The 12,490-nt window shown below is 37.7% G+C and overlaps 1 protein-coding gene across 15 annotated transcripts in view; it reads right to left on the bottom strand.

Moving 5' to 3' along the window:
- LOC122552384 (voltage-dependent P/Q-type calcium channel subunit alpha-1A-like) overlaps nt 1–12,490 on the bottom strand; it is a 662,051-nt gene that overhangs the window by 27,993 nt on the left and 621,568 nt on the right. For 14 of the 15 annotated variants that reach the window (XM_087983287.1, XM_087983286.1, XM_087983285.1 and 11 more), the window contains 2 exons: nt 11,843–11,978; nt 5,180–5,293 (listed from right to left, as the gene is read on the bottom strand). In XM_087983287.1, the coding sequence (XP_087839413.1) occupies nt 5,180–5,293; nt 11,843–11,978 (250 nt within the window). The remainder of the gene's footprint in view (nt 1–5,179; nt 5,294–11,842; nt 11,979–12,490) is intronic. The other variant, XM_087983283.1, reaches the window with a different exon arrangement.

Below are 12,490 nucleotides of genomic sequence, written 5' to 3'. Positions count from 1 at the left end.
TACTTCCAAATAAACCTGTTGGACTATAACCTGGTGTTGTGTGATTTTTAACTTTGTCCACCCCAATCCAAAACCGGCACCTCCACATCATGGCCCTTAAATTTTGTAAATATGGATGTAAAGTATTCATCAATGAGTAAAATAAAGAGCAGGATATGAAGAGGATTAATTAGAATAACAAATGTGACAGCAAGATCAAGAGAATTTCAGTGAAAAGAAAGTAGGAAAAAAAAGCAAGAAATAGGGCAAACATATACAGATGGTAAAAGTAAATGCAGGAATGAAGGAAAAAGGGGGTGACAGGAAAGCTTCAGAGTTAGAGAAGAGTTCATTTCCTTCTTTTCAGCCCAGCTAAAAACAATTTTAATATAGTTTACAGGTTTCCTCTTTTAATATTAAGGACATTTTCATTTCTCAAATCTATCTGTCAACTTTACTTCTCAGAACAAATTATGTGTAGCTGGTCATGTGTAGTAAATATGCATCTGAACAGGCATAGTTAGAAATAGTTTGATTTAAGAATCAACTATTATGACAGAATATGTCTGTCTCCTCTTCTGGAGTATATTTGAAGGGTCAATTATTTAACTGACTGATTTACCAAATTCAATTTTTATCATACATATTTTAGTTTCAAATTTTTTCTTATAGAAATCAATTTTCTTAATAAGAGCAAGCACCAGCATACAGTGATCATTTCCTATCAGAAGCACTGGTATTACTGTATCAATATATGATTGAATGTTTAGTTGGAAATATAATTTTAAGAGATGAAGAGTGCACAAGTTAGAAGTTGATCAATATATTTTAATAATAAATGTTAGCACAATCTATAAGCTCTACCACTAAATGTCCATAGCCTAAACAAGCAAGACCCTTGCCAGAAACTACTTGCAGGATGTTATGGAACTTAGTTATGATTTTAACCCACTCAAAGCCCATTCACTAACACAGAATTAAAATTCAGCCAAAGTTTGCATTTTCAGCTGGCAAATAACAAAACAGAATAATCTCAATTTCTCACAAACCTCATGGTTAAAAAAAAGGTGTACTAATGCAAACTACGTATGCAGAAAGTTTGTGCTTAGCTGTGGTCATTAGGCAATATACATAATAGCTTTAATCAAAGTAATGAGAAATACAAAACCTTTTAGTTACATTGAATGAAAGGCCTAGTCATTTTCAAAATGGATATGAAAGAATTTCAAAACATTGATGCAAGATTGTGACAGAATTGAGAGTTCATTGTGGTTTGTAATCACAAAGATATTGTCTTCAAGTTATTATCACCACACATAATAGCTGTATTTTAAACTCAATATAGAGTATTTGGAGAAGAGGCAATCATGCTATATATGCACTTTCATGTACTGTTAAGAGTTAGAAGAATATCTCAGTTTAATATTTGGTTTTTACTCACATAACTGGTTTCAATCAAGAGGGTGCAGAGATCGAAAAACTGGTTTTAGTATCTTTGACAGTAGGAAGTCAAAAAATAACTTAGCCAGTTTCTACACACAATCACTGCCTAGTAATTCACTATCAGTCAGTCAGTCTGCATTCTTGGGACTTCCAAAGGTGGAAGGGGTAGAATCAGCTGACTTAGTGATACTTGTAGAAATGTGCAAAGAACAAAGAACAGTGCGTCACAGGAATAGGCCCTTTGACCCAACACATGGTGCCTTTCAAAACTAAAAACATTTACCCCCTATGCAATCTGTATCCCTCTATTCATATGTCTTGTCAAAATACCTCTTTAATGTTGCTAATATATCCGCTTCCACCACCACCTCTGACAGCACATTCCAGGTACTTACTACCTTCTGTGGAAAAGAAAATTGCCTCTCACATCTCCTTGCAACTTACCCCCCTTTTACCTTCAACTAATGTTCCCAAACAACTGACATTTCTACCCTCGGACAAAGGCCCCAACTATCCATTCTATTCATGCCTCTAATAGTTTTGTAAACTCCAGCAGGTCACCCCTCATCCTTTGACATTCAAGTGAAAGCAAGCCAAGTTTGTCCAATCTCTCCTCATAGCTAATAGCCTGCAAACCAGGCAACATCCTGGTAAACCATTTCTGTATCCTCTCCAAAGCCTCCACATCCTTCTGGTAGTGTGGCAACCAGAACTGTACACAATATTCCAAATGTGGCCTGACTAAATTTCTATACAGCTACAAGCTGACTTGCCAATTTTTAAACTCTATACCCTGACCGATAAAGGCAAGCATGTCGTATGCGTTCTTGACCACCTTATCCACTTTCAAGGAACTGTGACCTGTACCTCTGTATGCTGATGCTACTCTAGGTTCTACTATTAACTATTTACTTCCAGGTGCATCAGATCTTCCAAAATGCATCACCTCACATTTGCCTAGATTAAACACCATCTACCATTTCTCCACCCAAGTCTCCAGTTTATCTATATCCTCCTCTCTATCCATAGCTTCCCCAAACTTTCTGTCATCTGCGAACTTACTAATGAGAACACCTACACTTTCATTTATAGATATTACAAACAACAGGGTTCCCAGCACTGATACGAGCAGAATACCACTGGTCACAGATGTCCAGTCCGAAAATTAACGTTCCATTGCTATACTCTTTCTTTTGTGGCAGCTAGTTCTGTATCCAACTTACCAGCTCACCATGGATCCCATGTGACTTCAACTTTTGTATCAACCTGCCATGAGGGACCTTGTCAAAGGTCTTGCTAATGTCCATATAGACAGCATCTACCAATCTGCCCTCATCTGTCATTTTTGTCACTTCCTCAAAAAACTCAATCAAGATTGAGAGATATGACCTTCCCTGCACAAAACCATGCTGGCTATTGGTAATAAATTCATGTTTTTTCCAATGTGAGTAAATTCGTTTCCTAAGAATCTTCTCAAATAATTTCCATATCACTGATGTAAGGTTCACCGGCCTGTAATTTCTTAGATTATCCCTGTTGCCCTTCTTAAACAAAGGAACAAAGTTGGCTATTCTCCAGTCCACTGGGACCTCTCCTGTGACTAAAGAGGTTACAAAGATTTCGTCAAAGGCCCTAGCAATTTCATCACGTTCTTCCTTCAACATTCTGGGATACATCCCATCAGGTCCTGGGGACCTATCCACCTTAATGCTTTTCAAAACACCTAACACCTCTTTTCTTTTGTACTGATATGCCCTAGAATTTCAACTTACCCTCCCGAGACTCACCATCCACCATAATCCTCTCCTTTGTGAGCACCAATTCAGTATTTGTTAAGGCCCTTACCCACGTCCTCCAGCTCCATGCATAAATTCATTTCTTTGTCTTTGAATCAAATTACCCTTTCTCTAGCTACCCTCTTGCTCCATATAATGCCTTGGGATTTTCATTAATCCTGTTAGTCAAAGGGATTTCATGCCCCCTTTTAGCTCATTTAATTTCTTGTTTGAATTCTTTCCTGCTATTGGGCGGCATGGTGGTACAGTGGTTAGCACTGCTGCCTCACAGCGCCAGAGACCCGGGTTCAATTCCCGCCTCAGGCAACTGACTGTGTGGAGTTTGCACGTTCTCTCCGTGTCTGCGTGGGTTTCCTCCGGGTGCTCTGGTTTCCTCCCACAGTCCAAAGATGTGCAGGGTCAGGTGAATTGGCCATGCTAAATTGCCCGTAGTGTTAGGTAAGGGGTAAATGTGGGGGTATGGGTGGGTTGCGCTTCGGCGGGTCAGTGTGGACTTGTTGGGCCGAAGGGCCTGTTTTTACACTGTAATGTAATCTAATCTAATCTATCTTTGTGTATTTTGAGTCATCTGTCTGTCTTCAGTTTCCTAAACCTTACATATGCCTCCTTTCTCTTTTCGAAAAAAAATGGATAATTGACTAAATTGACTAATCTGGCTAATTAAAAAAAATAGTTTTCCCTAACACTCCAAATCACCTGGAAACAAGCTCAATTCTGAAGATTTTTACAACCCAAGCATCAAACAAAAATTTAATGTAAAGTCTCAAAATAGAAAGTTACTCTATGTGAGTGGTGTACTCTGTTGGTTAATTTGACAAAGGCATACATAGCATTTATTTTAAAACAGTGCACAGAAAAACACAAACTCATTCATTCATTATTATCCCAAACAGAATATTTCTGAGTTCAATTAGTTTTGAGCATTTTCACGAGTGGGGCAAAAGATAAGTAACTTTTCAACCAATGCTTCAAAATAGACATTAATGATCAATAATTTCTTAGTGAAATATCTGTTTTCACAATGTTTTCAACAAATTTCTGTTTGAAGTATTGTGTCAATTTAACATCATCAGCAGCACTTGATTTGAAGATCCATGGCCAACATCATGATAATAGCCTTCACTGTCTTAATTATGCTTAAAATCATAAAGACCCACTGTCAACCACCAAGAGGAAATTGTATGGTACAGACAATCAAAGGCATTGCTGCTGCATTAGTAAATGAGTTGCTATCCCTTTCCAGGAATGCTTGAATTATGGTGGACAACTTAAAAAAAAATTGAAAACATGCAGATGAAAAAGCCCATAATTCATGTTAAAAACAATGATCTCCATTTAACTCTTTCAGTGCTGCATCACAAAGAATTAACATTTTCTTTGTTAGGAATCATGTTTGAAATCTCACCTTGTCTTTCCCTAAATCTTGTTTAATTGATTAGGTTTTATTAAATGCTGTAAAATACAGGTTCTCTGATACAAATAGCTCTTTAACATAGACTCAGGCAAAGAATGTTCATTCCTTCTCACAGACAGGACCTACTTAACAGCACCAACTGACAGCACACAAATGTTGTGCACAATGTGAGAGTTACACAATATTTTAAACAACCTTCAAGGACAAGATACTCACATGATACTGTGAATGAAAGTCATGTCTTTGAAAGTTATATGTTAAATGTCTCTACATAAAACAGATTGCTGATTAACACAGGGATTTCTAACTTAAAACACAAATGTTTCTAATGTTAATTCCCCTTTAATCATTTTATTCATTATTAGTTTACCTTTCTTTAAAATAATTTTAAAATGTAATTCATTTGGGTGTGTTTATAATTTAATGATTTCCACTGTGATGCTTTTAGAGAAGAACTCCATGAATGTATTGCCACTGGTTGCATTGAAAGAGTTAAAAGAATGGAACATGACACAGGATGCAGCAGAGTACATCTCACTGAGCTCACTTGGTTTTCTGCAGGTAGCCGTGGCATGGAGGCTGCTCGACTGTGGCCTTCCATCGGGAGGTAATGGTCGCTGTCCGAGTAGCCGTCCCTCCCCATTTCTTGCATCTCCACAGCCTGCAATACAAAGCCAAATTTGGGGGGGTATTAAAGGGGGAGGAAACGTCAGCCTTAGCTGGAACTGAGTGAGCTGGAAGGCTCCTCGTACTAGCTGCCATTCCTGAGCATAATTCTGTAAGGTGTAAACCCTGCTACATGCTCAATGAATTGACATAAACAAACATCAAACAAAAGGGGACTTACTGAACTTGCAAGTTGCATATACTGGAGAATTAATCTATACACTAAATGATCTGTCTTTTCATTTTCATGATGTAGCCAACACTGGCAAGGGTGAATTTATTGCCAATTTTCAGCTGACCTGAGATGTGTTTTGACAGTTTTCTTGAACTGCAGTGCTGTATAAGATGGTGATGGTTTTAGTTTTATGAGACTAACCATTCAGTCTCATATCTCGGATCTAGATTTTTACATTTTCATCAGCTTTGTAAATATTTTCCTCCTTTCTGTCCACACGAGTATTTTCAGGTCAGGATAAGTGTAGCCTAAAATACTGATGCGATCAATAAAGGTTCATAGTACAATATTATTGATTGAAAGATTAAGTTCTAAAGTGAAAGAGAATTAATTTTAATTATTTCTGTGAAGATCCTAATGTTTTAAAAGAAGTCTGAAAGTCATTTTTGAATAGAGAATGAATAAAACAGTATTTCAAATAAATCATCTGACTCCAGATAAATGAACAGCAAGCCATCTAGGCAGATAATTGCTAAGGTGTTTGATTTGAGTTTTACAAAGAGAGAGGGAGCAACAGGTTGAGAAACTGAAATCGATTCATTCAGAGACAAGCGGTTTTTAGAAGCAGAGGGCTGTTTTTAACTGTCCAAGCAATCAGGACTGGTGAGAAATTACTAAGCTGCCCAGCAATAAGGTATCCAATGACACCAGGAAATGCAGACAGAAACATTCAGTAGATCAGTGAGTTAGCTTGTGTGGGTACAAGAGAGTGGAAACTGAAATGCTAAGCTAGTCAGAAGACTAGCCAGAAAACTGCTTGAAGCTCAGTATATGGAAATCTCAGAGTATTTATTCTCAAGGTACTTCAAAGTCAGTAAGAAGGAAGTGAAAGCTCCAGAAACCAATAACTGAACAAGAAGCTTTATGTGGAGGGAGGGGTAACTCTCCACTGACATTTGAGTATATGTTTGAGTTTGTCAGAATAATTTGGGTGAAACCTTTCTGATATGCGTAATAAGACATCTTCAAATTGATCTTGTCTCGTGTAACACAGTTCATATGTTTTCCTTTTGTGTAATAACCTTTTATGCTCATTTTTAAGAAGTAGATTGGAAGATTCTCATGAATAGTTTCAATGCCTGACTTCCACAGCAAACAAAAAAGAAAAAGAAAATCGATGGTCCATCAAACCAGGTCATACTCAGGAATCCAAACTGCCCACTAAAATCATCAGCCAGGATCAAAACACAAAGTAATGTTGTCAGAACATTGGATTATAACCCCAGATTACTCATGACATGTCAAACTATTAAATATGACATTTTTTACCAAGAGGAAATATAGTCAAATGATGCCTGTAATTTCAGTGGTTGTCTGGAATGTTCCACCTTTAGATTGTCAGGGAAATTTCAAACTGAGGCACTTAAAAAGAAGAGATAAGGAAGAGTTGACACTTCCAATCCCTCAGAAGAAAGCCATCTCCTGTAGATTATGATCCAAACTGCAGACATGGTTATATTTTATTCTTCTAGGAGTATACACAAAAGGGTGAAGGACCAACTTCAATCCATGGTATACATGTTTTAGCCGAAGATGTACCGGTGTACTCTACTGTGCTGTGAATCACAGCTTGACAACAGCCATTAGACATTCCTGCATGGAAGATAAAGAAAGATCTTCTCTTTCTATGAGTCCTGACAGCCAGGCAAGCCATTGAAGTAACCGTTAAGGAGGAAAAAGACTAAAACCTGCCAGCAAACTATAGGGCCAGGAGTCTTGAAACCAATTGCTTCACTACTGACTTCAACTTTACTAGAATCATCCAAATTAACAGCTACAACATTCCCACATCTTTTCTACAAAGAACCCAAAGGATAACTTGTTAATCTTTTGAATTGTTATCGTGATACACAATTTCCATTTATAATTTGTGAGTATGTTCATCAAGTTTAAATATATTTTCACACATTTAATAGCTCATATACTTATCTATTATTTAACTCAAGAAAGGTTAATGTGACTCTTTTTAAGATAGACATATATTTAGATTGGGAAAAAGTTTTAAAGAGGGAAGGGTTCCTTTTTAAATTAATCCTGTTAAGATCAACTGAGGAGGGGGTGAATTAAGAAATAGAGCCAGTTCATTCTTCCTTATGCGAAAGCATTCACGTTTGGGGGAATCCTATCTGGAATTGTAATGGTCACTTGGTGATCGGTCATATTAATGTTCCCTCTACTGTAACACAAAAATGTTTTCTAATCTCTCCTGGTGCCACTTGGACATTTTCATTCTTCATTATGCATCATAAATGTTTAGGGAATTATGAGTAGAACTGTGGCCAGTTAGCTAGGTGGCTAACCTGTAGATTCTATTAATGATAACAGCAAAAGGTTCAATCTCATTCTGATTAAGGAAGATTCAGAATGTTCTTCCTCAAACCAGCCACAGTAAAAAAAAAGGCACCTTTTCATTATTCAATGAATAAGGCGGGTCTTTAGAAAGGATAGTCGGAGTCTTTTTCCCCAAGGTTGAAACATCAATTACTAGAGAAGAGTGTCTGGAATGAGCTGCCAGAGGTGGTGGTAGAAGCAGATATAATACTAACGTTTAAGAGGTTTTTGGACAGATAAATGAATAGGCAGAGAATAGAGAGATATGGACCCCATAGAGGCAAGGGGTTTTTTGGTTTGGTGTTGAAGCAGGCTTGGTGGGCTGATGGGCCTGTTCCTGAGCTGTACTATTCTTTACACTTTGTGATAAATTGCCTTTAAGGTTAAACATTTACCTTCTCACTAGCAATTTAAAATGTTACAGTATTGTCAAAATTGTCAGATGATTGGTTTCATGAGAGGAATTTATAAACAGGTGAGTACTTATGGTTCTGTACTGGTGAGCAGACCCCAACTCTTGCTAAGCATCAAGACAGATGTCACTCTCTTGTGGCAATACAGTTATTCAGTCATAGCACAGCTGGTAGTAAAAGTACTGCCCTTAGAATCTAACTGCAGTCATATTAACATTGAAATATAACAAGGATATTAGATTTCTAGAGTACCTCATCTCATTGTTGTAATATAAAAGTACCTCACAGAACAAATTGCTTTGGAATTTTATTTTAATATTCATTCAAGGGTTGAGCATGCTACTGGCTAGGCTTGCATTTATTGCCCATCCCAGAGGGGAGTTAAGGATCAACCACATTGTTGAGGGTCAGGAGTCACATGTAGGCCAGACCAGATAAGGGTGGCAGTTTCCTTCCCTAAAGGATATTAGTAAACCAGATGGTTTTTTCCTCTCTATTGGCAATGGGTTCATCATCGTCATTAGATTCCTAATTCCAGATTTTTTAAAAAATTCAAATTCCAGCATCTGCCATGGTGAGATTCAAACCCAAGTCCCCAGAACGTTATACCTGAGTCCCTGAAATAACAGCCCAGCAATAATACCACTAGGCCATTGCTTCCCCTTGTTGTCGAGACTGTGGTGCTGGAAAAGCACAGCAGGTCAGGTAGCATCTGAGCAGCGGGAGAATCATGAAGAGCTTATGCCTGAAACATTGATTCTCCTGCTCCTCAGACGCTGCCTGACCGGCTGTGCTTTTCCAGAACTAGGTTGAAACTTTATTGCTGGAACAGCACAGCAGGTCAGGCAGCATCCAGGGAACAGGAGATTCGACGTTTCGGGCACAGGCCCTTCTTCAGGAATGGGCCTGTGCCCGAAACGTCGAATCTCCTGTTCCCTGGATGCTGCCTGACCTGCTGTGCTGTTCCAGCAATAAAGTTTCAACTTTGATCTCCAGCATCTGCAGACCTCACTTTCTCCTTTTCCAGAACTACACTCTTGACTTTGATTTCTAGCATCTTTCTCCTCCCCTTGTTGTGTAAGCTTGTGTTCCTGTATAAGATTCACAACATAGGTAACACAGAAAACAATGGTAACCAAGGGATAAGTACACATTAGAATTTAACTGGATAGTGTAAGCAGCATAGATACCACAAAAAATTGTGAGAACATGGTGAGATTAAATGCCTTGAAATCACAACAGGGTATGACTTATTCTTGTGATGTGAACTTATTTAGTAATTTTGGGATGAATTTCTTTGAGTTCTCGGTCTACTTTTGAATGGCAGCATCTTCATGGACATTTATTGAGAAACAATTTGTTGCTAATAGGGATTCCTTGGCCAATGTATATGAGATTGATATTGTAGTGATTGTAACCAGGTCAGTCAGCTGGACATCATAGATTAGGAGTTTCCTGATTGGGGCTATTAATGTGATCCAATGAGGGAGACTTGGTGGACATAAGATGATGAACGTCAGGGATACTGAGCTCCTGGAATGCCTGACTCAGTCAGACAGTGCTATTGTCAAAGGCTATGCACTTTAAAATAACAAGTGATTAGTGTCTGTGTCTGTGTGGGTTTGTGTGGGTTTCCTCCGGGTGCTCCGGTTTCCTCCCACAATCCAAAGATGTGCAGGTCAGGTGGATTGGCCATACTAAATTGCCCGTAGTGTTAGATAAGGGGCAAATGTAGGGGTATGGGTGGGTTGCGCTTCGGCGGGTCGGTGTGGACTTGTTGGGCCGAAGGGCCTGTTTCCACACTGTAATCTAATCTAATCTAAAAATTAGTGATGTGATGCCAACCTCAGAAGAATTATTTCAAATATATCATATGATGTTATTGATTTCATAGGATATAGTACAACATCATAATAGGCAGGTAAACTGTTTACAATGACGCAATTTCCATTATAAAGTGCACATAGGAGTGCACAAAGGATATGTAGATTTTTAATATATCATATCGGTATATTTTTATGCACCAATGACTTTCTATAAGAATCACATTTGCTGTCCCATTTATTTGTAATTCTTTGTATAAAAGAATATCATCTAGCTAACTATGAGCAACACAATTGGTAATCTGTCTGTAGTATATTAACATAGAATATATTGCGTTTATGACACACTGCTGAAAAGACTGAAAGGCTAATCTATAGCACAGTGCTTTAATTTGCATGGAATGATGCATTGCTGTGTTCTTTTAGGTCATACACGCTGATTGTCACTCTTGTACCTTACCCATCCTCTCCCCTGTACTCAGCAAACCTAGTTGATGGTGGCAATGAACAAAATAAACTTACAGATTGTCAACTACATGAATGTTATCCTGACCAGCATTTTCACCTCAAATAAAACCAGCATAAAACAGGCATCCTGTTGTTTGTATTAAATACTGTTTGCATTTGTCTACATAATAACAATCACTGTATTTCAAAGTAAATCACTTTAAGTGAAACACTTAGAGACATTCCAATTATATGTTACGAGGTGTTAAATAAATGCACTTCCTTTATATAAAGTACAAATATTCTGCAGAGTTTTAAAGACAACTTCTTCATGACCTGTTTATTACAGAACTTGAACATCTAATTGCATAAACCAGCAGTGTTTTAACAATGATGATGACGAATGAAATTTTAACTCTGAAATTGATAAACTCTCCCGATTTTGCATGACAGTCGTAGAAAGAGCCCAGGATGATAGAAATCATACAAAACGCACAGCAACCACATTCCAGCTATTGAATGACAATGCAGGGTTTGGATAACACTTAATTACTGTATATCTCAGCTGAGCAATGGTTGTTACAGCTAAATAAGAAGTGAAGAAGAATAAAGAAACAACTTGTTGAGAAAGTTATAAATATTTGTTGGACATTCAAAAGTCTCTGAGCCGAGTTTCTGTATATTAGTATTCATATTATTAAGACATGGTGAAATAGTGCAGGAGAACAGACACCTCACAGAGAGAAGGAAGAGGTCTGGGTGAGTTTTCAGAAATAAGAGGACTGAGACCTACAGTCGAATATCCTCAAAATAAGATAAAAATGCTAACAGCTATTTCAAGGAATCAGGAACACTCCATAAGAGTTTATGTATAACTATCTATATCCATATAGATATGTTAAACACATTTTAAGTTTTAATATGGAATAAAATGTCTCAAACTACTTTTAGAAGTTTAAAGCCTAAACTATTACAGATGCTCAGTCATTATGAAGCAAGATAACTGACAGAATCTCCAGACTGTTGAACCTGACATAAGGTTATAAATGATCTGCAGGGAAAGAGGAACATGATATAATAGGCATGTACAGCTGTGGAAGCCAGTGTTTTCTGATTCTGCCAATAAAATGCATTTAAACTATTGTTAATGTACCAGTCTCAAACTGGTAGATTTTAGTAGAGGTGTGACCAGCAAATTTCCATCAGGATTGAAACACATTATTACAAAATTGTAATCATTCAACTGTTTTGATATCAAGCAATGAAACAGTGAGATGCGTTTTGCTGATTTATACCTGGGAGCTTGGTCGAGTGTCTTCTATTTCTTCTGACCGACCTCTTTCAGGACTCCAAGCCCCTGTCTTCTGAAACATTTTTTGAGCTCGGTCTGTGACCCAAGATTGACTTTCTTTCATAATCCCATCTTGTGCACTTTGGGAAGAGAAATTATATATTTAATAAGGACATCAATAAAGAAGAAGCTAGAATTCAATACTAGGCATAATATAAGAGATGTCATCTAGTCAGTTACACACTAAAGAAGGGCATAGCTCAGACCTTCAAGTAACAGTTGTTTGCCTCTCCGGTAATACTAAAACTAACTGGGGATGAGATTCTTGTGTAATGGAAAGAGGGGTGGCATTTGTGCCTGAGGTTTTGCAGTATAGCAACTAGTGACAAAGAGATGCATGGAAAGAGGAACATTTCAGGGATATTCCTGATTCATCTTGCATCTGGTGCTTTTAAAATATGAAGCTTCCCTGCATTCACTGACAATGATTATTTCTTGTGGATTCATCAAAGTATGGGATATCAACATTGAGTACAGTAACATTCATGTTAACTTTGCAACTAAAAAGAATACGGTCAGAGTCAAAATGTGTGGCGCTGGAAAAGCCGGTCGGGCAGCATTCAAGGAACAAGACAGTCAATGTTTCGGGCAT

The sequence above is a fragment of the Chiloscyllium plagiosum genome, unplaced genomic scaffold, assembly GCF_037043375.1.
Source record: "Chiloscyllium plagiosum isolate Xiang-an unplaced genomic scaffold, Cpla_swu_hap1 HiC_scaffold_45, whole genome shotgun sequence".
NCBI lineage: Eukaryota > Metazoa > Chordata > Chondrichthyes > Orectolobiformes > Hemiscylliidae > Chiloscyllium > Chiloscyllium plagiosum.
This window is presented reverse-complemented; position numbering and strand designations above follow the sequence as displayed.